Consider the following 23,196-nt stretch of genomic DNA (forward strand, 5'->3'; position numbering starts at 1 on the left):
TGACTTCGGTAAGAAGCGGGCTCTCCGTTAACTTATCCCCTCGGATCGCTTTTACCACCAACTGCGTGGTGGGTCTCCGCCGTGCTGTGACTGTCGAAAACAGCAGACCCATGGCGGGAACACGTTACGCCCGGACGAGGGCGACGGAGTGGATGCTTGTCAGATGGACCCCGCCTCCTCACACCTTTTGCACGTGACCTAGTTCATGTGCTCAAATCTAATTCCAAGACCATTATATAGTAGCATGTTTTAATATGCTATTATCAGTAATCTTAATATATATATAAATTAATGAAATTAATTATCTATCCTCTTAATGTTTTTTTTACAAGAATGGGTTCACAAAAACCACCAATCAATTGGGAAAATAATTACTTATAATGCTTGTTAAATATATAAAAGGATATTTGTATTAGAACAAAGAGCTCATGACATTTTACTTTTACTTTAAGATCCACAAATTACAGCATATTTGTGTGACTAAAACTATTTTGGACATGCATCTGATTTTTTTAAAAGAAAACTATAACAATATCTTTACATTATTATTATTTTTTGTTTACATTACTGGATGACACATATTGTAAAATACAATATAATAGTGTACAGTGAGTTTATAATTGAGTCCTAAGTACAGTATGAGCTGTGTTGAAACATTGAGGTATATTGGAGTATTCTTGCATCATATTCTAACCATGCAATCTGAATATTCTTCAATTACCAAATACTATCCAAATATTTTTATACAATCTCTATGATCATACATAATTTCATATATAATCTTGTGAAGCAGGAAATGTCATCTCTAAAATTCATTGACTGTCATAATAACATTAGAAATATTATGCATATACTTCCAAAGTTCATGTAAATATTCATATAAAAGGGGGGTGGGGAGGGGAGAAGGATGGATGATACAAAGAAGAAGTATGTGAAGAAGAATCCAATAACATCAACCATGAACAAGCATCAAGTCATTGCCCAACTACATGACAACAATTATGTGCAGTGGTTCTTCCATCCCTATCAAGAACAGGACCACACCACCCATTTACCCATTTTGATGGACCACACACCCATTGCATTGGATGATGAGTAGGTGAACTGATATGTTGGGGGTATGGGAATAAATCCACATGTTCCAACCATCCCAAACATAGTAGCATTTCCTATTTTTGGATGATGATCTATCTATGAACAATTTGGGGGACCAAAAGATTTGATCTCTCATGCAATGAAGCTTTTTTACACCAACCCAAAACTTGTAAACATGGATTTAGGGATTATGATATCATTCATTGACTCTGCAGTCTAGATGTCATTATACATATTATATATATATCTTGATGTTGATCAAAGTCATAATACATAAAACATAATTGGTCTTGACTTATTACTTTAAATTCTTTACTAACTAAGTTAGTTGTTGATTAATATATATATGATTCCCCCACCATTAGCATTTAATGGAGATTGATGTAATCTACATTTCTAAACTCTTATGCTTACATGAATTAAAATCTTATGTTACAAAATCAAGAATCCATACCAAATTATCAGTATAAACCTTGATTAAGGTTTCACATGATATTTATCTTTTCTGTCAAATAAAAAGATATAATTTTATCATCCTCATATTAAGTAAGCACCATGGGTTTAAATAAGATCTATGAAAAATGACTCATAAAAATAATACAATCAAATATTTTTTCCAAGTATAAACAAGTATAATACAAGTATTTGAGAACATATATATTTATAGGCAATTTTTTACCCCCAAGTCATGTGTAGATCAACCAAATTACTCCTTTCATGTTCCATGATACCATCTCTTTCTATTTAGGTTTGTGTGGGGGAGAAGCCCACAGACTATAAGTGGAAGTTAACCTTTGGGTGATGCAAGTCTCTTTTGTACAAGAGATCAAAAGGATCGAACCATGTGAAATGTTGTTTGGTTATGGTAAAGATCCAACTGTGTGAAATATTCTTTACTTGGTTACCACATTAGAAATATACCTTCCCATTTTCCAATTGACATTTGAGAGGCAAGTGATATTATTATAGATTTTTCTTCTTCTTTGTTTTTTTTTTTTCTCCAACAACTCTGTCCTTTAAAAATAATTTTGTATTGTTTTTTTTTTCTCTCTCTCCCTTCAATTCAAATAAGTCTGCACTTGGTTTATGTTGCATAATTTTGCCTCATTTAATTCATATTTCATGCTAACATTGCCACTGTTGAAGAAATCAGCTACATCAAGCTTCTGCATTTGAAAAAAATTTAAGCATCTTGACCAAAATGTGGTACATTGGGCATGATTTATTTGAAACAAACCTTCATTCTGGTACATGGCAAATTTCACATATGTTCTGTTTTGTCATGTATTCAATCAAGCTACTGAACATGAGGTAAATATGAAGATGTCACAAGTCAAAAACATAGGAACCTCTTGCAGGCACAAGGCACAAGATCAAGTCAAAAATACAGGAAAGGAATTATACTTTCTTAACAGCAATCCATAAAAAAAATCAAGGTACAGGAACAGGAAGGATCTTGTGAATGAGAAATTCTCAATACAACATTTGATACAATAATAAGTTAGCAGGGTTTTCCGGTTCTTCCGTTTTCTTAGTCTGCCGACCATCTTTGGTTACATAAGTACAAGTGAAATGCTTCAATAGTAGCATGTTAGGTGATACCATCTACCTCTCATTTACATCATGACATGGATGGATCAGGTACATTGCTTCAGTATCCATCATGTGTCTACTTCAAAATGGCACAATCCTCTCTTATCGCACCTTTAATTAGAATCATCTAGCGATGACACTGGCTTAGGTTTCTACGGCACCTGCACATATCCAACCTGATTAAACTGGATTAGAGTACCTACCATTCAGGTTTTTGACGAGTGTGAATTGAAAAATAGGTATCCGAGTTGGATTTGAATTTGGAAACAGGTTGGTGAAGTTTATATCTCAGCTCCAACTTGGATACCTATTTTTCCATCTCAACTCATCGCAAACCTATTTAACGAATATTCTGATCATGCTTAAGCAGGTCGGGTAGGAGCAGGTACCTGAAAAGATATGGTCTGGTGCCATCCCTGAGAAAGAAAGATCAGATAGAAGAAGTGCAACACCAACAGGTTTAACATCCAACTCAGAACTCCCAACTCCATCCAGCATAGCAGGGGTTCATGTGTAGCACAATCAATGGAATATATATTGGTAACAGCTGAAGCCATCCACCACCTGCAGGCAGTGAAAAGCTTGTTGTTGCAAGTCGACCTCAAGTTTCCAGGTTTACCAGTGCAGCAAATGCATCAGGCATGGGGCCATGGAGACCACAAAACCCAAAGAATGGCAAAAAGGCAGTTGTGATCATAAAAAGGATATTAATTGAAAGGGTAGTAGTGCCACTGGGACATGGACAGAGCCTCCCAAGCTGGAGAATGAAGACAGTGTGTTAGATTCCATGTGAGGTTACCATGGAAAATTTTCAGAGTACTGCCCTCCAATACAAGCAGCTTGACAAGTGCAGTCTGACTGTGCATTGATGAGGGATCTAAGAACACATGACAAAACCAGAAGAATTGTTATACGCTCTCCGCATATAAATCTGCAAAATTTAATGGATTACTGACCTGAAGAATGGTGATGGTGATCTCACCCGCTGACCTTATCCAACAGAATCAACCGGGTCTCAGGTGTTTGAAGAACTGGATCACAGATTTCGAGATTCACAGCGAGGAAAGAAAAACCATGAATTTTAAGTTTCATGGAGTTCAAGGTTCTTTAGTCACAAAGTCTTGGACATGCATAGTGAGCAGAGAGGTATAGTCGTTCCCCACATCATCCAAGCTAAAACCATACAGCATAGAGTTATTTGAGGTGCATCTTTGTAAAATGATACAATGTTGAACTAAAATTAACCATGTACCATGGAGCCACTTTAATTATTTACTAAAATTAGGAAATTTTTTAAGGAGCAATAATTTATGTTACGCTTAAAGAACACTGTCCCAAAATACTTAATCCCTAGTTAATATAAAAGATTCATCCAACCTCATAAACCAACCAAATTCTCCTTCTGTATCAGATACGGAGATAAAGTAGATGTTAGATTTCCTCTTAGGATAAACTGTATAATCATAGTTTCTTAAAATCCTTCTTATCTTTTTTTGTATTAATAAAGAGATAGCTTAATACTAAAATTAATTAACCTAAAGTTTGCATAAATCCACTGTTCCTTGATTGTCGAATAAGGATTTGGTGAACACCTCCAAGGCAGTGCCTTTATAATGCAGAAGGCCACTTGCCTTTTTATTGAGCTGAGTGATATCATAGTTCAATAGAAAAAAAAGTACTTATCAGACTCCAGATTCATATGATCTTCCATATGAAGGTCAGAGAAAGACTCTGTGCATTATCAGAAGTTCACAAGGAGAGAGGCACCATATTAGGTGATTGATATGAAATATTCTTATAAACTCCAAACCTAAATGGAGAAACCTAAAGAGTGAAGAAGTTCATGGAGATCAATGTTTCCCTTTACTCCTGAGCAATCATAACAGCACAAATGCAGGAGACCCTATCATAAGATTTCCTTCTAAATTTCAGCTGCGATATTTCCCTAAAAACTTCTTCTATAATATGCACTTTGAACCGGTTTCCTCCATTTCTTTAGATCTTGTGACCTCTTAAGTGTTTTGCCTTGGGGTTCAAGCAATTTCCTGGTTTTGGTTGGAAGGCTTTTGGAGCACCCTATAGATGTTGACAACTTGCTCCCTCCACCCTCAATTTGCAAAAAGAAGTTGGAACTCTATTGATGCACAGTGATACTATTTTTTGTTGAATGGTCCATAGCCATGGATGGAATCTCCCACAGTGGCAGGGCAGTGGGTTCTCAGTCCTGGAACAATCGATATGCCCCTTTTTCAGCTTCTTTTCTCCATCTCTTAGAACTCATCCACTTGTCCCAGCACATGATATAGTCAAAAAATTCTATCAGCAGAATTAGAATGGAGCATTAAAAGAGTGTCTTTCATGCTACCTACAAAAGGAACTTGCATGTGGAATCCAACAGTTCTCCTACATGAACACACAAAAAATCATATGATGTGCTGTCAAAAATATGGCATCCATGTCTCATAGACATGAACATCATGCAGCAGAAGAGAATTCTGAAATCAATCTATTGTGAGATAACTGTGTTACATGTGCATCATGTACTCCTCCATTCGTGCATCAAAGACGGTATATGTTGACAGTGTGTACAACATTTCTGGGTGACCCAAGTAAACACTTTAGGTTAATCTCAGTTTTTCACCATGGTTTTGATGATTTGCCAAAGCTTTGAGCAGGTCCATGGATCTAAACCAGTAGCCTGCAAATGAGTGATAGGCTAATCAATTGTCCATATATTAATCAAAGTTATGAATCACTCGAAGTGCTCAAATACTGGGATTAACTAAAAGATGCACCAACAAAGTTTGTTCCCTGAAACTGGACATAGGAATTATAGCTACAATTTTATTATAAAAGATATGTAACAAAGGAAATGAACTTCTCCAAATAACTACTTTCCAGGCAAGTTTCACTCTGTTAAGTAGGTTCAACATGCACCATACAAAGCAGCCTGACGGAATATCAGTTCCATTAATTTCCTTTGATTTCCCGTAGAAGAGCATAAACGTCACAAAATAAGGGAAAACATAGACAGGTAGGAAAAAATGGATGACTTCAGCAACAATTAGGAAGTAAATTTCTTCAGACCCAGCACACCTATTAGTCAGTACAAGCATAAGATAAACTAACAAAGCATAGAAAATGCAGGAAAGAAACAGAAAGTCAAAGTTTTGTGCATCTGGTTCCAGGTAGATGCTTATACATGGCTCTATATATTACCCCATGTTCTATATCCAAATTTAGGGAAACCTTAAAAAGTTCTCTTATGGATGCATAAAAGATGATCATGCATGACAAACATATGAGGTGTCCTTGAGATCAACTTTTCGATATAACTGCAGGTCACATTGCATCCATTTGCCAAGAACTTTCATGTATTCATAAAATATCTCGCATGCATCAAGGACACAAATGTAACCAACACATTATAGTTGATCCAAGCCTTCTAAGACACCCATATTTCGAAATCCTGATATTAGAGTCTGTTTGCACCATGCATCTGATAAAGTCATAATGGAGTTCACTCACTCTTTTGACATATTAAACATATCTGTAAAGTCATGTCACCTATCAATCATAACAACAGCAACAACAAACAAACCATGATGCATCTAGAAATTATAAATTATCCAAAACCCGGGTAGCATATTACATTGAACTTTTTAGCATTTCGTAGAAGATGTAGAACATAATGGTGAGAAAATGATAAAACACAGAAACAGTTCTCTACTCTTCCGACTTTGACCCAATACTGGTACTGATTCAGGCAAATTGGGCCAGATTTATAAATCTAGTCAACCTTGAGTCAGACCAAATGCAAGTCAGTTCAAATGCGGAAAAAATGAAAACTAGTAACCAACCCACTTAACTTGGTTATCTCAGTTCCACTTGCCTAAATCTTAATGCTGATAAAAAATACAAATGGCTAATTAAGGTCTTGTTTGTTCTTTGTAGCTATAATAAAAAAATAATGAACAACTGAAAAAGAACACACATTTAAAGATATAATATTGACAAGTAAATACTTGAAAGAAAGTTCAAACAAAAAGTAGAGAAAACAAACGAAATTTCATGATGTTTATACTTGGTATATGGAAACTAATCTGATTTCAAATCCCAGATATATTAATCTATACTATTTGAGCACCTTTATTATTGACTAATGAAATGATATATAAATTTGTTTTTTTTTTGTTTTCAGTGAAAATGATGTCAGACAAAAAGTAAACAAATATATTACCAAGTAACAATCCTCGAAGTAACATATGCCAAAGAATATTATTTGCCTTTTCAAGTACTTTATCTAAAACAAAATAAGCCGACAAAAGCATCCTCTTTTCATTGCATCATTTCCCCGTTCCTCTCTTCACCTATGTTTACTCTTCTTTCTTTTTCTAGAACCCTTAAGCCTCCTAAATATCTTCCCTTTTCTACATCCACACTCTCCCTTCAATTTTGTCCTGTTTTACACACCTACGACTCGGGAAGAGAGTGATTTCCTCTAACATGCAGACAAAACGCACCATTTACTGCACTACGACATCCTTAACACATTCCTTCTGCATATGCCACATTGACAAAACCAATCTATAGATTACCAACCGAACAATCCAGCGTCGAAAGAAACGAAAAACTATGCAGTAATTAAGCATAGTAGAGATGTGGCACAAAGGGGGCACTGATTATCAGCATCCGAACAAATCCACCGCGACACGATACAATCAGATAAAATAGAGGAGAAATCATCAATCGCAATCGTCGAAGAAGAAAAGATCGGATCTTTACTTGTTTCCGAACCCATATTACGGAAGCATTCCAAGAGACTGATTAGGACAAGAACAAGACCAACAATCCCGTACCAAAAAAGGGAATAAGAATCGGACGACCAGAGACCGAGTAAAACCTGGGGGCCTCAGAACGGATCGAAGGCGTCGAACTCCTCGACGTCGTCGTCGGTCCACTTTCCTGTAGTGGTGAAAGAAGGCAAAGTTGCTCGTCGTGCCTTCCCAAGATCCCCATTCGACGACGAATCCGAGCCCTCCGCCGCCACCTCATTCCCACCCTCGTTGGATCTCCTCGTTGACGCGATGAACGACTAGAATACCATACCCATTTGATGTCGGTGAAACCCACCGGTGGGGGCCACGGGAGTGAGCCGGTAAATATCGAAACGAAAAAATTAGGCCATCCATATATAGTAAAATACGTGTAATTTCCCATTGGGATAAATATTGGGTTGAAAGATTTGGGTTATTAAATGTGAGTCATCATTAGGTTGTAGCAGTGTGGGGGGGGACGTAAGAGTAGCAGTGACCACCATGGCATTAAATGCACAACCTTCCTTCGAGATTGTATTGTTCTTTATTATCGTATTAATATATAATGACATAAGTACATCTCTTGATGATAGTAGAAAGGTCTGAATCAAGACATTCTCGTGCCTCTTATTCCAATCCTTCTCTGTCTCATATCTCACGTAATTAAACCTCTCTCTCTCTCTCTCTCTCTCTCTCTCCTCACCGTCGATTTGTGAGTATATATCTTGCTGCTGCTTTGTTCCCACATGCTTCTCCTGCCTTCTGCATCCGCAGCGTGAGACAAATCTGAGAAAGGAAGGTATGCTTCGTTACATCGCGTGCATGATCTCCTCCTTCCAGACTATTACATGAGTCATCCAAGATCTGTCGACAAGAGAAGAAGAAAAAGAAGAAGAAGAAGAAACCAAAGAACACAAAAGTTCTTTTGGTGTTGTCGTGCAGCTCGTTCTAGCAGTCTTGTCCTTCCCTGATTGCGCTTCTATGTGTGTCTTCTGCTGCATCTAAAAGTACTGAAAAGATCCGATCGTTTCATTTCCTTTTGTTAGAGCTTGGAAGAAGAGATCGATCGGAGATGGTTTCAGTAGCGGCGTCGTCTTCACCGTCGACTGCAAGCTCGCCATGCGCGGCCTGCAAGTTCCTGCGGCGTAAGTGTCAGCCGGACTGCGTGTTCGCGCCCTACTTCCCGCCGGACCAGCCGCAGAAGTTCGTGCAGGTGCACCGCGTGTTCGGCGCCAGCAACGTCACGAAGCTGCTCAACGAGGTGAACCCCTACCAGCGCGAGGACGCCGTCAACTCCCTCGCCTACGAGGCCGACATGCGTCTCCGCGACCCCGTCTACGGCTGCGCCGGCGTCATCTCCGTCCTCCAGCACCAGCTCCGCCAGCTCCAGCTGGACCTCGCCTTCGCCATGTCCGAGCTCTCCAAGTACCAGTCCGCCGCAGCCGCCGCCGTCGGGCATAGATTCACGGATGTCAACCTCCCGATCGGGGCGGCGGGGATAGGGTTCGGACTCGAACACTTCCTCCCGGTTACTACTCGGGACGCAAACCACCATCGACATACGGTGGTGAGGAACTGCGACGCAGATACTTCGGTAGCGAAGCTGGGCGCAAGTGGTGGATACGTCGCAGGGCGTGCAGCGGCTTGGACTGCGTCCGCCTCGAGTCTCATGCCGCTTAATGGGCAGTCCACAAAGCCAAGCACGGCCGGCGTCGATGAGAGGCCGGCCATTGCGCCTCTGTAAGACTCCTTCTCGGTATACACCATTCTTGCTTCGATTACTACACCAATATTTGCTACAAAATCATCAAAACTAGAAACTCGTTCGCTAGCCTTTACCTATTCTAGCAGTGATCTTTCCATACTGTGTGTGTGCATATATATATATATATATATATATATATATATATATATATATATATATATATATATATATACGAGAGAGAGAGATCTTGTGACTGCATCCAGGTACGTGGTGCCTTCGTTGCTGAATGCTCTCCTCTTTCATGGGACTGCAGGTTAAGATTTGGAGAGTAGCTGACCGCAGAAGAAGAAAACAAGCTACAAAGAAGAGACTTGTGATCAATGTAATCCCAGTTCCTGGCTTTCTGTTTCTGTCTTGGCACTGTTCTTTTGCTGAAGTCGATCGATGGATCGATGGATGGGATCATGTCCTTGAATCCCTGGAGCTTGATATGCAGCAGTCCTTCCGGTTTCTGTCATTCCTGTAGACTCTTTACAGCAACTCACAAGCCTTGCTATTGAGCTTTGAGTTCTTGTTGTTCTATGGTCATCCTTTCCGCAAAGAAAGAGAGAAGAGAAGCCAGACTACTCTTTTGTCAGCCTTTGGTGGCATCAATCTTAGTCTTTATCATGTTTTTTCCTTCAGGAATTAAATGGACCGCTTTACATGTTGATATAGGTGTGTTTAGTTGCATTTCATCATGTAAAACTGCAGCCTTTATCTACTAAATCCATTGGCTTGTGAGTCTGGACATTTGCTGTTGGAACCACAGAAGGTTAAGATATATAGCCTGGCAAAGCTGCAAAACATTTATGTAGAAAGCCTCTGATATTGATTGTATACTGCAACCAGTGGATCCTACTTTTGTAGCTGACCATCTTAGTGCAGTATTCTGTACAAGAAATTGGTGCAAACATTTGGTATTTATGGTCAAAACTCTCTCTCTCTCTCTCTCTCTCTCTCTCTCTCTCTCTCTCGCAGGCACAGGAGTTTGGATTTGTTGTAACATGGGAGGTTGTGGAGGCAAAAGGCATGTTGCAGAGGATTGCAGAATGCAAGTCATCAGAGCCAATCGCCTTCTCGGTGAGCCATTAATGAAAGGGACCATCAAACATAACTCAAAATGCTAGAGAGAGAGAGAGAGTGTGTGTGTGTGTGTGTTTGTATTCAGCATTGAAACCATCAAAGCACAAAGGAAGAGAGCATTGCATCTCTCCCTTTCTGGTTCTCTGCAGGCTCAAGACGCAGTAAAAACCGCAACATGCCAATGGCAATGATGGCGTTCCTCAGCGGCGATGGCCCCGTCCTTAAATGCGTTCCTCTGCTCACATCTCCTCCTCTCTTCCTCCACCCCCTCCGTATTCATGGATAAGTCCGTCTTCGACCTCATCTCTCTGTCTCCGTGCGCCCCATCAATAATGTCGACAATGCATGCACGGCTGGCTAATGCTCTGTGGACTTGATGTAGGATTAGTGCTAGTGAAGCAGATTTACGAAGCCAATCGATCCAACAACGACCAGAGAGAAATCGGGGCCGTGTGTGCAGTGAAGAGAATTTCTCACTCTGCTAATGATCTGTAACATCACCATCTCACAACAATGGCAGCGTAGGGGAGACATAGTTCATGCATAAGAATCAAGTATAACAATGGTGTATCTTCATCTCTACAGCAACATGGCCAAAAAATACACAAGTCGAGCATGCATAAGATCAATTCACCAACCATGGTTCGTGTCTTGAGCTTAGAGATGAGCTACTTCACTGTTGAGATGTAGCCCTTTCAAGTGCAGCAACTGTAAGTTTTGCACAGCATATGGCTCCTAAAGAGCATACATCTTCTTGTACTCACTGTTCAGTAACTCGGAGTCGGAGACCACCGACAAAGACCATGACCGTGACCTGCTCCCGGAGTTCCTCCTGATGTTCCTCAAGTTATTGGCTTCAATCCGGTGAACAATCACACAGTAGCACATCGATCCTAAAGTGGTCAGCATGATGGTGGTCCCGATGGCCATCGTTGCCCATGCAAGCCACCACTCGTGCCGGCCCACAACAACATATGTTAGGGAGATGAAGGACACGGAGATGAAGAGGCAAGCCAGCCACATCAGCTTGTTCATCACAAAAACCATCCTCCTCTTGGCTTTCTGCTCGACCACGATCAAGGAAGTCTGGACTACCACCACCGCCAGCGAGATGAACAAAGCCAGAGAGTCGAAGACCAAAAAGATGATGAATGCTGCGTTCCTTGCGATGTAGGCTTGTCCGGGGCTATATCCATCCTGAGGGAGGTCAACGTACTGCCCGGGCAATTGGAATATGGCTGCAAAGGCGACGGTGGCTATGAGCACGGCCACCACGGTGTTGGAATTGATGGCATTGTTGAGACCTCCGATGTGGAGCTTCTGAAGTCGCTTCTTGATCTTCTGGACCTTCATTTCTGTTTGTCGGGTTTGTTTGAGTTGGGATTGAACATCATGTTTTATGTCACTGACTGTTTTCTTCAGTTGCTTGGCAGCAGTCATCGAATTTGCAGGTTCTTTCGCGACAACTGCACCAAATTCTCTTAGAATGGAAGCGATCTCTTCATTTGCAAATTTTTCCGCAATGCTGAGGGCAGTTTCTCCTGCTTTATTCACTGCATTGATATCGATTCCTCCCACCGATAACAAAGCCTGCAAAATCTGCAATGCCAAAAGTTGGAAAAGACATCAATCAACAGGAACGATACAGATGATGCATGCATTCCTATGATCAAGAAAGACTATGCCAAACCATGATGTGCTTCAGGCAGGAGCTACTTTATGCTAAAGGATAATAGAAGATAAAACTACAACTTATATGGCTTCTTAGGATGATTCTGCAAACAACAGATGACAAATACAATGATGGCAAACAGGAAGTCACCGATAAACTTTACAAAGCAGCACACACCAAAGTTCATGTCGGAGAGGTGACTTGAGGCATGACTTATAAGAGCGACTTCCGATAGAGCAAAAAGGATATTTGAAACAATTCAGCTCATATTTGGCAAATAATGAGATCTAGCATTTGAATTATAGAAGTTGCTGAACCAGAAGATTATAGTTTAGTCGACAGAGCAAAGAAGTTGTCTTTTAAGAAATTTTGACTTGCCTTTGGATTGCCCTTCCTAGTAGCAATATGCAATGGTCTGTTCCCCTTACTATCTTCCAGATTGATGATTGATACATCAGGTTTCAGCAATTCCAGCACCATCTCCACATTTTGGCCCTTCACAGCCATGTGAAATGCTGTTTGCCCCTTCTTATCGGTCCTTAAACCAATGCTGGGATCCTGATCTAATAGGGATTTCACCACTTCGACATGGCCCATTCTTGCTGCCGAATGTAGAACAGTTTTACCATTATTCCTTGCAATTTTAGCAAGGCTTGCATCCGTTTCTAGCAGTAGATTGACTATTTCGATGTGACCTTGAGTTGCAGCAGTATCCAAGGCTGTAGAATTTAATGAGTTTGTAGTCATAGCCAATGCAGGGAAAGAATGCAAGAGATCCTTCAGCACTTCTGCATATCCCGAGATAAAAAGCAAAGGCAAATTAGTTCTCTGTTAACTGAACCAGACATTTCATTAGAGAAGAACAAGATCTAACCAGCAATCTAACACAAGATCGAACACAAATGAATGAATCAATCAGATGGAGAAAAAAAAAAGTTTTTGTTCTGCTTACAGGACATGAATTAACAAGTAAACCCTTCTCTGTTTTTGTTCCATTCTTTCAAGGAATTCCTCATCGATATTTCTTATGAACGCCATGACTAACTGAGTCTTATGAATGATCACATCCCAGTAAAGAATTTAACTTCTTACTAAGTTTGGGATTGGCTATATAGATCTTTTTGCCACCATTGACCTCCATAGAAAAACTGTGTCTTTAGTTAAATCAAGACTCATCGAATCCTTATTTATAATTTCTAATAAATTCTTTTCATGTCTCCCTCGATCTCTCCTAATACTGACTGTTTCATCACTTCAAAACCACACCTAATTGTTCAGCTGCGAGCGGACCACTGGAAATAAGATAAAGGAGCCTTCTGATATTAAGCTACATTTCCATTGCTACTTCCTCCTAATTATCGAACTTGAAACTCGTGATTACTTACTGAAAAAAAATAATGCTTTTGGTCAAACAAGTCTATGCATTAATTCATGACATATCATTAATCCATGACCTACTAATCTCAAGAAGCTGAAAGGCATAGAAATCTAGTTTAACTGAAACAACACGAGTTTAGGTGGCACAAAATTCTTCTCTGGAAGTACAATTCATGATGAAGCGAAGAATCAACACCATCTAAACGCACTTTTCCTATCAAAGAATGCACAAAGTAGTCATCTAAATTCCTGTTCTAATCAATAGGCTACATAAGAACAACAACACCGGTAACAAAAAACATGTTCAGCAGTGATCGAAAGCTGCTCACCGAGGTGGCCCTGCTTAGCGGCAATATGGAATGCATCGTAGCTGTTATGGGCCTTGATGGCTGCCGATTGAACGTCGGAAACTTTCAGTATCTCTGGAACAGCCGCCACATGACCCATTTCTGCAGCAACATACAAGGCTGTCTCCCCATCCTGGTTCTGCTTGCAGACCAAGTCCTTCAACTCGCTCTCGCTGCTGCACTCTGAGACTATCTTGCGTATGTGCACCGCGTTGCCAGCCCTGGCGGCGAGATGGAGCTCTGTATCCCCTCGCTTGCCAGGGCTCTCTTTGTTCTTCCTTTCCTTGAAGCTTTGCTGTCCGCCTCCCAGTCGAAAGCTCCTTTGCTTATCCATCCGAAAGCTCTTCTGCTTCTCCATCACCCCCAGCCGAAAGCTCTGCAGCTTCTCCAAGGCGGCTCCCATTCGAGAGCCTTGCTGTTTCTCCATTTCTCCTGCTCAAGCTATAAATTCCGCTCTCCAGAAAAAAAGAAGTGACCCTCCCTCCTCGTTCTTCTATTTCTCGGCCGACAACATCACTGACATTGAGAATTCTTCTCCAAAAAGAATCGAAATCCAGATGTCGGAACAAGGAAAGAACTCACCAGATCACTCGGCTCATACAAAGATATCAGAAAATTTTCCTCGACCTTCCCGAATCAGGACCTGAAATCGGCGTCTTTTACGGCAACAGATTCCGGGAACCCCTCATTCGATCACAGAAAGGGGAAAAACTCTTGTTTTGGATCAAACCAGATAAAAAACGCATCCTTTCTTCCGAACGCAGGACTTCGAAGAGAAGCCCCAGAAGAAGGCACCTCTTCACCGCTTATCTAGCGAGTTCCAATCTCAGGAAAGCAGCCACCCACCACCACAAAAACACCCGACACACTCAACAAGCTAAGCTGAGCATCTTCGGGCAAGGAGAGACCTTTATGTATGCAATTCGTAGAACCAACCCAATCGGAGCCAAAAATCCAATCTTTTTCCGGATTTCTAGCAGAAAAAGCACGCTGTCCTCCTCTAAGCAGCCAGAAAGCTGAAGCAGGAGGTGCGAGGAAGACTCGCGGTGGGGCATCCAAAACTTCTCATTGCTTTATTCCAGAAGCTCCGGGACCACGGAGATGCCTTCCGATCCATCCTTGGCTCCTTGCGTTCAACGAGCAAAACGATTGCTTTGTGCCTAATAATTACGCGCGACGGCCGCGAGGTTCGTGCCCCCACTCGGGTAAAGTGGAATTTGAGCCTGTGCGTGGATAGACAAGAGTTCAGACGATGGCGGCCGTGGCCGTCAACATCAGGGAGTGCGAAGATGGATTGGGTGTGGGTGGGAACCTTGCGGACGCAACACTCCAAAGCACGCAGCGGGAAAGACGAAGGCACATGGTTGCTCGGTACGATATGCGGGTGGCCCTCACAGTGTTAGCACATTGCCAAATCTATTTTAACCCCACCCAATTGGGCACCCGGTCAACATTCTTACCTTCTTGATATGACCAATTTCCCCTTCTTAATCATCCCCTAATTATCGTATTTTCCCTACCATTTATGAACATAAAGATGCTTACAAGCATTCATCTTGACCGGTCAAACATGTTCATTGTTACTATTTCTTGTCATATAAATATTAAATCTTAACCTTTTTATGTTAATTAGAGGGTCTATTCTCTAATAACAACACATTTCTTAAAGTGGTGAATTTTAGGCATGTGTTTGGCACGTGAGGGAGAGGCAGGCAGACCAAACCCATTAGTGCCACTGAAAGATGTTTAGCTCCTTCATTAGACATATATATTTTATATATAGAAGCAAATTGGGTGCTAAATGGCCTCTTTCCTTCTTTGATACATGATTGTTTAATCAGCCTAAAAATATAATTTGAGCTCATGGTTTTCATATGACTCACCTACAACTTTGTTATCAAAGTATATTATGTTTTCATCCAAGCATTAAATGATATATATATATATATATATATACATATATATTATATGATATTCAAAGCAAAATGAAACAAAAAAGTGTTCTTACCTATACTCCAACAACTGTGCATTCAATTCACTAGAAGGACTAGGGTTTGACTATTATACCAGTGAGAACATGGTTTAGAACAAATAAGTGAAACTTGTTCTTTATTATTTTTGCCTATCAAAAACTTCAAAGTTAAAAAAAAATAAAAATTAATTTAAAACATTGTTGTAGTGATAATATATCTGACTCACCTGTAAAGTTTTATCTTATATTGGACACATTAGCATAAAGAAAAGGTATTAATTCTTTTTATTGTATTATCATGTTGAAACTTCTAATCTCCATCAACAACTCATCTATAAATTTCAATGATCATGACATGATCTATTACTACTCATGGTTTGGAGTCATCAATCCCATCACCCAACCTATTCAACTTGAGGAGGCATTTGGGAGCCAAAGCTTGCAGCTCTTGTCTCACAGTTAAAGAGCTTTGCAACCATCACAATCTGCAGTCCATCATCATCCACGACAGCGTGCATGAAACGCAATATTTTGACCCAGTAGAACTGATGATGCCATGAGCATCTTGTTTTCTTGTTCTAACTTGCAGAAACCTACAACGAGAAAAGGAGGCTGAGGAATCAAATTTGACCAGTTGTGGTGTCATAAACGTTTCTCATATTTGCTTAATATTTAAGCATATAGATTTCACATCTCTTTCAATGCTGCCATTAATTTGTCTATTCCAAAGCTTGACTGTTTCTTTCACAATTTCTTTCCCTAGAAAAAAAAATGATAATTTTATATATAACAAATAAAAATGTATAAATCATAAAGTCCCCAATGCCACTTAGCTTTGATGGCTAAAAGTTTACCTAACCTTTTAGGTTTAAGGATGTGGCAAAGCATTATTATTACCCACATTATTATACTCTCTTCTTTATCTAACTGAAAGATTGAACTCTTAGATGATGTACAGCATTTTCCATACTTGGAACTCTATATGTTGGAAGTAGGAGAAATCATTAAAGATAATAGAAATGATTAAATCATGTTGCAGCTATTGGATTAAGCTTTTAGATATAGATGAATTGATACTGTTAACAAGTTGCCAACTATGATGGAAAGAAAAAGCAAATATGCATAAAATGCTTGGAAAACACTGAACTGTATGTATATATATGCTCATGTTTGGGTGATGACATCCATATTTTATGTGGGTCACTATGTTCCACCACAATGCATGTGACCGACACATACATGCATGCTTTATGTTAGTGGACGTAATGGGGACAATATTTTATAGGTGCACAAGATACTGACAAGGAATCATTCATGTCATGCATTGATTAGGTTAAAGGTTGGTGAGATCACAAGGTTCATTGCATGCTTCGTTTCTCTATTCCACCAAGCAATCTGAGTAGTTAATTCTATTATATTTTGACGCTCAATGTGTCCTGCACTTTGGCACGTAGCTTAATGATGTAAGAGTATTCAAAGTCGGATACTCGATGAATAGTTATTGTGCGAACTTGTGAAGAGTATTTAACGTCCGACACCAACCAGTAGTTCCTTACGGATTTATAATTCTTCGTTCAACCTTCTATTTTTATTTTTTTCTTTTTTACATTCTAGGGGTTCGTTGAATTACTTGTAAAGCTTTCTTCTTTACGAGACGTCATGACAATTAACGTAAGAGTACCTCGGGACTTAGACAATTCTAACTAAATTTATGATATTATGGATTAAAAATAAAATACACATTATTAGTTGATAAATCGATAATGATGCATGGATGATTAAACATATATGATTATTATTATCAATATTGAAGCCTAATATGCTCGTTCAACTCTAATACCAACCACGATAATAGATTCATGAATCTTTGAACTTTAAATATAGAAAACTATAATCTAGAATACACTCGAAACAAATTTTATAGATCGATTTGCCATCGTAAAGTCAAGAATATGAAAGTCCTACAAAAGTTGAGAGGTTGACAAAAATTGGAACAATAACAAAGCCTCGTAAAATGCTTCTTTTCCACAATGTGATGCTTAATTCTCCATCATATGCCTCCCTCCTTTGCTCTTCTTCTCATGAACCCGAAGAAGATAGACAGATGAAGACGTATTCCATTATTTGATTCCAATACATCCGAGGAGAAAGAATGCTACCACGGTTGAACTGTTGTAATGTGATTCCTTCCAATGGCTTTGTCCTGTTAGTCATGGCAGGCTATACAAATGGACAATCTAGCTTTAAATCATCATTTAGTCCATTCCTTTGGTCAATACTGACATGACATTGATAATTGTAGCTGATGATATGCTTTCCGAGAAGAGGAATGAATCATTAAGTATCTTATTTATTCACAAGAATATAAACTATTAATGAGATGTTTTTTTCTATCTCAATTGTCGATAATAATAATAATAATAATTTTCATTTTGATTGCTGATTTTATTGGTTACTAATAATTAGGGTTATGGAATGAATGGTGTCCGTCCACGAAAACGTGAAGCATATGGCTCGAGTACGTATAGGGCGTGGAAGTCCAAACCTAACTCGAGTCAAAGGAGCGTCACATCGATGTGTACGTCCAAGTCAAAAGTGGAAGCTATCTCCTTAATGGTCAAACCCAAAGACCAGTGTTTTGTCCCTCCCTTTGACCAACCCTTTCCAATCTATTCCATGTGGGACACGTGACACACGCTGACTTTATGTTGACAATTTCTCTTAAATATATATACACATATTTCCTATCAATTTTATGTGGAAAAGGATATCTTTTTCAATACAATTATTTGGATTGCCAGTTAAATATAAAAATTATGATATTGATATTATGATATAAAATCTCTTTTGACTTGCTTGAATTAGATTATGATATCTATTTTGACAAAAAAGACACACATAATATTCCATCAAAGGCCCATAAATTCGAGTAGGCTTCTATACACTTTGCCAAAGTTTGGGCTTTTGAAATCTTCACATAGATAATTTACATAATAAATAATCGTATTAAATTGTCAATGCCGTATTTTTATGTTAGCAGCATTCATAAGGATAATACAATATCTAATGAAAATATTAAATCCCAAAAAAATATTTGTTTTAATTTGATGAATCTAGTAATTTATTGGAGGGGATCCCAGCTCAATGTAGGTATGAACGTTGGGATCGTCATACCGGATCCTATCCAACACCATTTTTATTTCGGATCTTCCAAATACGCGGTCACATCCAACCGCATCGTCTTCGTCTTCGTCTTCCAAATCAGCATCTCACGACTCAGCAACTCTTGTTGTCGATGTTCTTGCGGGATTTGATTGTTTTGGTGGCTCTCCAGTGCTTCTTCAATGCATATTGCGATTGGCTATAGATGCTTGTCGAAATGCCTGCATGTCTTGATATGTTTTAGTTTCTCTTTGAGCGGTCTTCGCTCTGTCATCCAAATGCAAATCGTGTTCTTTATTGGTAAAAGGATAAAGAGTTGACGATGAAGAGATACATGTGAAGCAGTATCTTATCAGCTGCTGATGAACACAATGAGAAGAACAGGGCAAGGAACCTTCATGTAGCCACCAGCTGCTGATGAACACAATCATTCTCTGCTTTGGAGCAGTACTTGGCGATGAGTTCCACGATATTCTTGTCGGAGCTCCCGTTCTGGCCCACCGCCGCCTTGGCCAGCGCCCTCCACCTGGCCGCATTGCTCCGCATCTCGCTGCTCCTGCCGCCTTCCATCACCTCCCTCACGCACCTCTCCACCTCCACCCGCCTCACCAGTCCCTCCCCGTCCTCCCTCACCCTCACGCCCACCCCCCACACCTCCTCCACGTACATGGCGTTCGTCGGCTGGTCCGTCCACTGCGGCATCGCCACCATCGGCACCCCCAGGCCGAGGCCCTCCACCGTCGAGTTCCACCCGCAGTGCGTCAGGAAGCATCCGGTGGCCGGGTGCGCCAGGACCTCCAGCTGCGGGCTCCAGGGTACCACCAGCCCTCTGTCGCGGCACCCCTCCACGAAGCCTGGGGGGAATTTGTCGGTCTCCGACGATCTCACCACCCACAGAAAGTGCTTGCCGGTGGCGGAGAGGCCTTGGGCGAGTTCCTCCATCTGCTCCTGGCAGATCGCGGCCATGCTGCCGAAGGAGACGTAGACGACGGAGGCGGGCGGCTTGGAGTCGAGCCAGCTCATGCAGGCGGCCACGCTGGGTTCGAACAAGTGGAAGCCGTAGTGGGAGTCGGAGGGTAAGCGGCCGTCCAAGTGCCTCGAGGGGACGGTGGGGCCGATAGTCTTGGCCCCACTTTCCACCTTCAAGTACTCCGATTCCTACGGACAGCATCCAATGACAAACAACAAAGTGTGAGATCATCAGCAGTACATTTTAGATCTTCAAAGATCCATGGAGTGCTTTCTTCCTCACCATATTACCATATTGGTGGTGGTGATAGAGAGTTAAAAAGAAATTAAGGGAAGAAACAAGAGAGATATTTAATTTTTTTTATTTATTTTTCTCTTGATAAAACTCATATATTTATATGGTCATATATCAGAGTTGCATTATATTCATATATTTTTAATATATGTAACATATCTAATTTTTAGCATGGTGTAATTTATTCATTCTTAATATATTCTAAAGATTATAATAGTTTTTCCCATGTGATCATGAAAGAGATTTAATTCCTTTCTTTTAATTAAGTTTAATTCTCTTAACACTCTCCTTAAACTTAATTTATTTTTATTACACATTTCAGGTAAAAATGTCTATAACTTATCATTGGATTTGATATAGTCCAATAAAACTTTCTTCTTCTTGATTTGATCTTACCAATAATTAACTTTGTTCAAGAGCTTTCTTAGTCATATAAGATGACATACACACGATTGATTCCATTATAGATAACGTCATAATGGATTATTTCTTCAAATATCAAATGAAAATAATGTCGCCCATGTAAAAAAGAAAATTAATTATACTTTTTCGATCTTTTAGAACTCTATCAGAATCATTATCGAAATAATCAATAAGTCAAAAATCATTAGAAAACACATATAGTAGACTATGAGTTATGATACTAGCATAAAATTTTTTTAATGGTTTTCATGTGCGTCGACTTTGGTTCATCTATAAATCCTTACTAATCCAGTTTTATATAAAATATTCAATCTCAATGCGAGTTAGGTATCTTAAGCTTCCTACTAAGTTTTTGAAATAAGTTGAATCAATTATATCACCAACAAGACATCATCTTGTTTTGAAAGTTTGATGTCATATTCAATTGATATACCAATTGGTTTACAATCTTTCATCCTAAATTTTTTAAGAATTTCTTTTATATATATATATATATATTTATGAAATCAAGATATATTTTTAATTTATTAAGCTCTAGTTGTTTACATTAATTCATATAAAGTTTTCTAATTTTTTTTTTAGTTGAATCTTGTATTTTGATGATAAAATCACTTTATATATGTTTATGATTTAATTTGTGTTTTGAGTGATGTAGGATGCTTCGATCAGGATGAGACAATTAAAACAGGAAAATCATGTTGTGCCGGAGGAACATATCAGAAGATTGTATGTCGGACCGGTGGATCGGTCAACGTATTGACAGAAGACTTTGGACCGTGGACTCGGGCATCGGGCCAATAAGAGCGGGTATTGCGCCAAGGATATCGGAGTTGCAGAGTCAACTGACCGATTAGGCAATAGGTCGTTGCAGAGGAGTTTTTTATCTTTCTTCCGAGGAAACTCTTGGCTCATCGTAAACATAACATCATCTTGAGGCTCTTCATAACTTCTCTCTACTACCTCCCATATGTCATGTGATCTAAACAAGACTTTTATCAATATGCTCTAAATTCCATAATTATCTTTTATAAGGCTAGACACTTAAAGTTGCATGCTATTAGTCATTTTGACTTGGTTTGAGATTACTTTGATAAGGAAAACAAAAAATAAAATAGAGAGTTAGAGATGAAAGTTTGAAGGATGAAATAAGAGGTAAACTAAAATTTTTATTTCTTGTAAATAAGTCTCTACATTTTTTTAAAATTTTTTTATGATGAAACTCATCTATTTAAAGGGTCATAAATAAGAGTTACAAAATTTAATTATTAAGGTTATATTTATATGCAATCTATTTAATTTACTAGTAATTTATTATTTTTGATAAGAAAAAAATATCGTTGACGCTCTTGGTCAAACCGATGTGCTCCAAACCCATATGCATAGAGTTATTTGAAATACCTCCAAGATGAAAACGTCAAAACTTATATGAAGATCGAGATCATAAGAGATTTCTCAATCCGATTCCTTTAACGCTAACTTAAATAACCCAAGTCTTTGAATACGGATGAGTAATAAAAACAAAAAAAATACTTTCCTCATTACGTTAAAGATATATTTTTATATATGATTACAAGGGTAAAATATTTCATAAAATATTTTACTAACGATTGAATATTTTGTGAAATATTTTTTAGACCCTTGTGCGGATGGGTCGGGTGAAAAGTGATTTGGACTCCATATTTCACGTTTCGTCTGTTTTAATTAAGTTTAATTCTTGGATGTGATGGCACAAATGTTTGGCCGACGAAGACGACATCGAGTGCAACATCTCAGCAAGAAAGAAGAAAAGGGAGGAGAGAGAGAGAGAGAGAGAGAGAGAGTACCTGAGGTTCTAGTTCGTAGAAGGTGTTGACGAGGACCTCGTCCGCCTTCTCCAGGTTCTTGAACTGATTCAGCACCAGCTGCAGGTAAGCGGGGTAGATGCTGTCCCGATCCGGCAAGAAGGACGGCAGGTCGCGGGGGCGCAGCCGCGGGAGACCCGGCAGGTCCAGCTCCGCCGCCTGCACCGGCACATGGAGCCGCCCCTCCCAGACGTGGAAGTAGAGGGCGTTGACAGCGCACGACTGCGTGAAGAACGCGGCGGTGGCGAGGCCAAGGCGCCGCCCGACGTCGCCCGCCCAGGGGAGGAAGGCGTCGAACACCAGGAGGCGGACCGGCCGGCCGGCGGCGGCCTCGGAGCGGAGCAGGCTTTCTAGGGTCTCCGAGCCGACCCGCTCGAGACGGTCTAGGTAGTCGGGGATGGAGCTGACCTCGGCGTAGCCGGCGCGGTCGCAGCCGTCGGAGATGGCAGCGAGGTGGACGGGGCCGGGCTGGGGCTGGGTGGTGTTGAGGATGAAGCGGGTGGTGGCGAGGGTGGCGCTGGCGCCGTGAGCGGCGCAGCGCTTGCCGAACTGGAGCATGGGGTTGATGTGGCCTTGGCTTGGGTACGGAAGCAGGAGGATGAGGTCTGAGGTAGCCATCATTAACGAGGTGACGCAGCGTGAGCGACTTGCAGTGCACGGCCTAAATACCAACAGTGAGGACGTCATGGATGACCTATCAGTCCTTTGGATTCGTTTCGCTCTCCGTCATCTTCTTCTCACCGCTGCACCCGTAACTTGTAGTACATATGCTGACCATGCGTTAGCCGTCGAAGGGTATGTTG

At 40.2% G+C, this 23,196-nt stretch overlaps 3 protein-coding genes and 1 long non-coding RNA gene across 9 annotated transcripts; 1 reads left to right on the forward strand and 3 right to left on the reverse strand.

The window, feature by feature from the left end:
- Positions 1 to 2,480: 2,480 nt before the first annotated feature.
- On the reverse strand, positions 2,481 to 7,759 carry LOC135617835 (uncharacterized). 6 transcript variants are annotated; one of them, XR_010488865.1, is made up of 3 exons: positions 7,592 to 7,759; positions 3,078 to 5,386; positions 2,481 to 2,849 (listed from the first exon to the last, which is right to left on the reverse strand). It is a non-coding gene; the product is annotated as an uncharacterized LOC135617835 (long non-coding RNA). The 6 variants fall into 6 exon arrangements; XR_010488867.1 differs by having other exon boundaries at positions 7,582 to 7,759; XR_010488866.1 differs by having other exon boundaries at positions 7,474 to 7,759.
- Positions 7,760 to 8,280: 521 nt separating this feature from the next.
- On the forward strand, positions 8,281 to 9,927 carry LOC103993003 (protein ASYMMETRIC LEAVES 2-like). Its single transcript, XM_009412934.3, has 3 exons — positions 8,281 to 8,304; positions 8,552 to 9,245; positions 9,524 to 9,927. The coding sequence occupies exons 2-3, from the start codon at positions 8,578 to 8,580 to the stop codon at positions 9,540 to 9,542; spliced, it is 687 nt and encodes a 228-aa protein (XP_009411209.3). The 5' UTR covers positions 8,281 to 8,304; positions 8,552 to 8,577; the 3' UTR covers positions 9,543 to 9,927.
- A 930-nt stretch (positions 9,928 to 10,857) lies between these two features.
- Positions 10,858 to 14,851, reverse strand: LOC135617836 (ankyrin repeat-containing protein At5g02620-like). Its single transcript, XM_065118504.1, has 4 exons — positions 14,314 to 14,851; positions 13,714 to 14,224; positions 12,386 to 12,795; positions 10,858 to 11,934 (listed from the first exon to the last, which is right to left on the reverse strand). The coding sequence occupies exons 2-4, from the start codon at positions 14,156 to 14,158 to the stop codon at positions 11,071 to 11,073; spliced, it is 1,719 nt and encodes a 572-aa protein (XP_064974576.1). The 5' UTR covers positions 14,159 to 14,224; positions 14,314 to 14,851; the 3' UTR covers positions 10,858 to 11,070.
- Positions 14,852 to 19,133: 4,282 nt separating this feature from the next.
- On the reverse strand, positions 19,134 to 23,119 carry LOC103992662 (crocetin glucosyltransferase 2). The gene is made up of 2 exons (XM_009412457.3): positions 22,376 to 23,119; positions 19,134 to 20,023 (listed from the first exon to the last, which is right to left on the reverse strand). Exons 1-2 carry the CDS (start codon positions 23,078 to 23,080, stop codon positions 19,262 to 19,264), a joined length of 1,467 nt encoding a protein of 488 aa, XP_009410732.2. The 5' UTR covers positions 23,081 to 23,119; the 3' UTR covers positions 19,134 to 19,261.
- Between the last annotated feature and the right edge of the window lie 77 nt (positions 23,120 to 23,196).

Source organism: Musa acuminata, chromosome BXJ2-7 (assembly GCF_036884655.1).
Source record: "Musa acuminata AAA Group cultivar baxijiao chromosome BXJ2-7, Cavendish_Baxijiao_AAA, whole genome shotgun sequence".
NCBI lineage: Eukaryota > Viridiplantae > Streptophyta > Magnoliopsida > Zingiberales > Musaceae > Musa > Musa acuminata.

Excerpts from the sequence above, each read along its gene's own strand:
- LOC103993003 (XM_009412934.3), top strand. The coding sequence starts at position 8,578 with ATGGTTTCAGTAGCGGCGTCGTCTTCACCGTCGACTGCAAGCTCGCCA.
- LOC135617836 (XM_065118504.1), bottom strand. The coding sequence starts at position 14,158 with ATGGAGAAACAGCAAGGCTCTCGAATGGGAGCCGCCTTGGAGAAGCTG. Across the intron at positions 12,796-13,713 it reads CGCTAAGCAGGGCCACCTCG|AAGTGCTGAAGGATCTCTTG; the intron begins GTGAGCAGCTTT and ends CGGGATATGCAG. Across the intron at positions 11,935-12,385 it reads CTAGGAAGGGCAATCCAAAG|ATTTTGCAGGCTTTGTTATC; the intron begins GCAAGTCAAAAT and ends TTGGCATTGCAG.
- LOC103992662 (XM_009412457.3), bottom strand. The coding sequence starts at position 23,080 with ATGACGTCCTCACTGTTGGTATTTAGGCCGTGCACTGCAAGTCGCTCA. Across the intron at positions 20,024-22,375 it reads TCTACGAACTAGAACCTCAG|GAATCGGAGTACTTGAAGGT; the intron begins GTACTCTCTCTC and ends TGCTGTCCGTAG.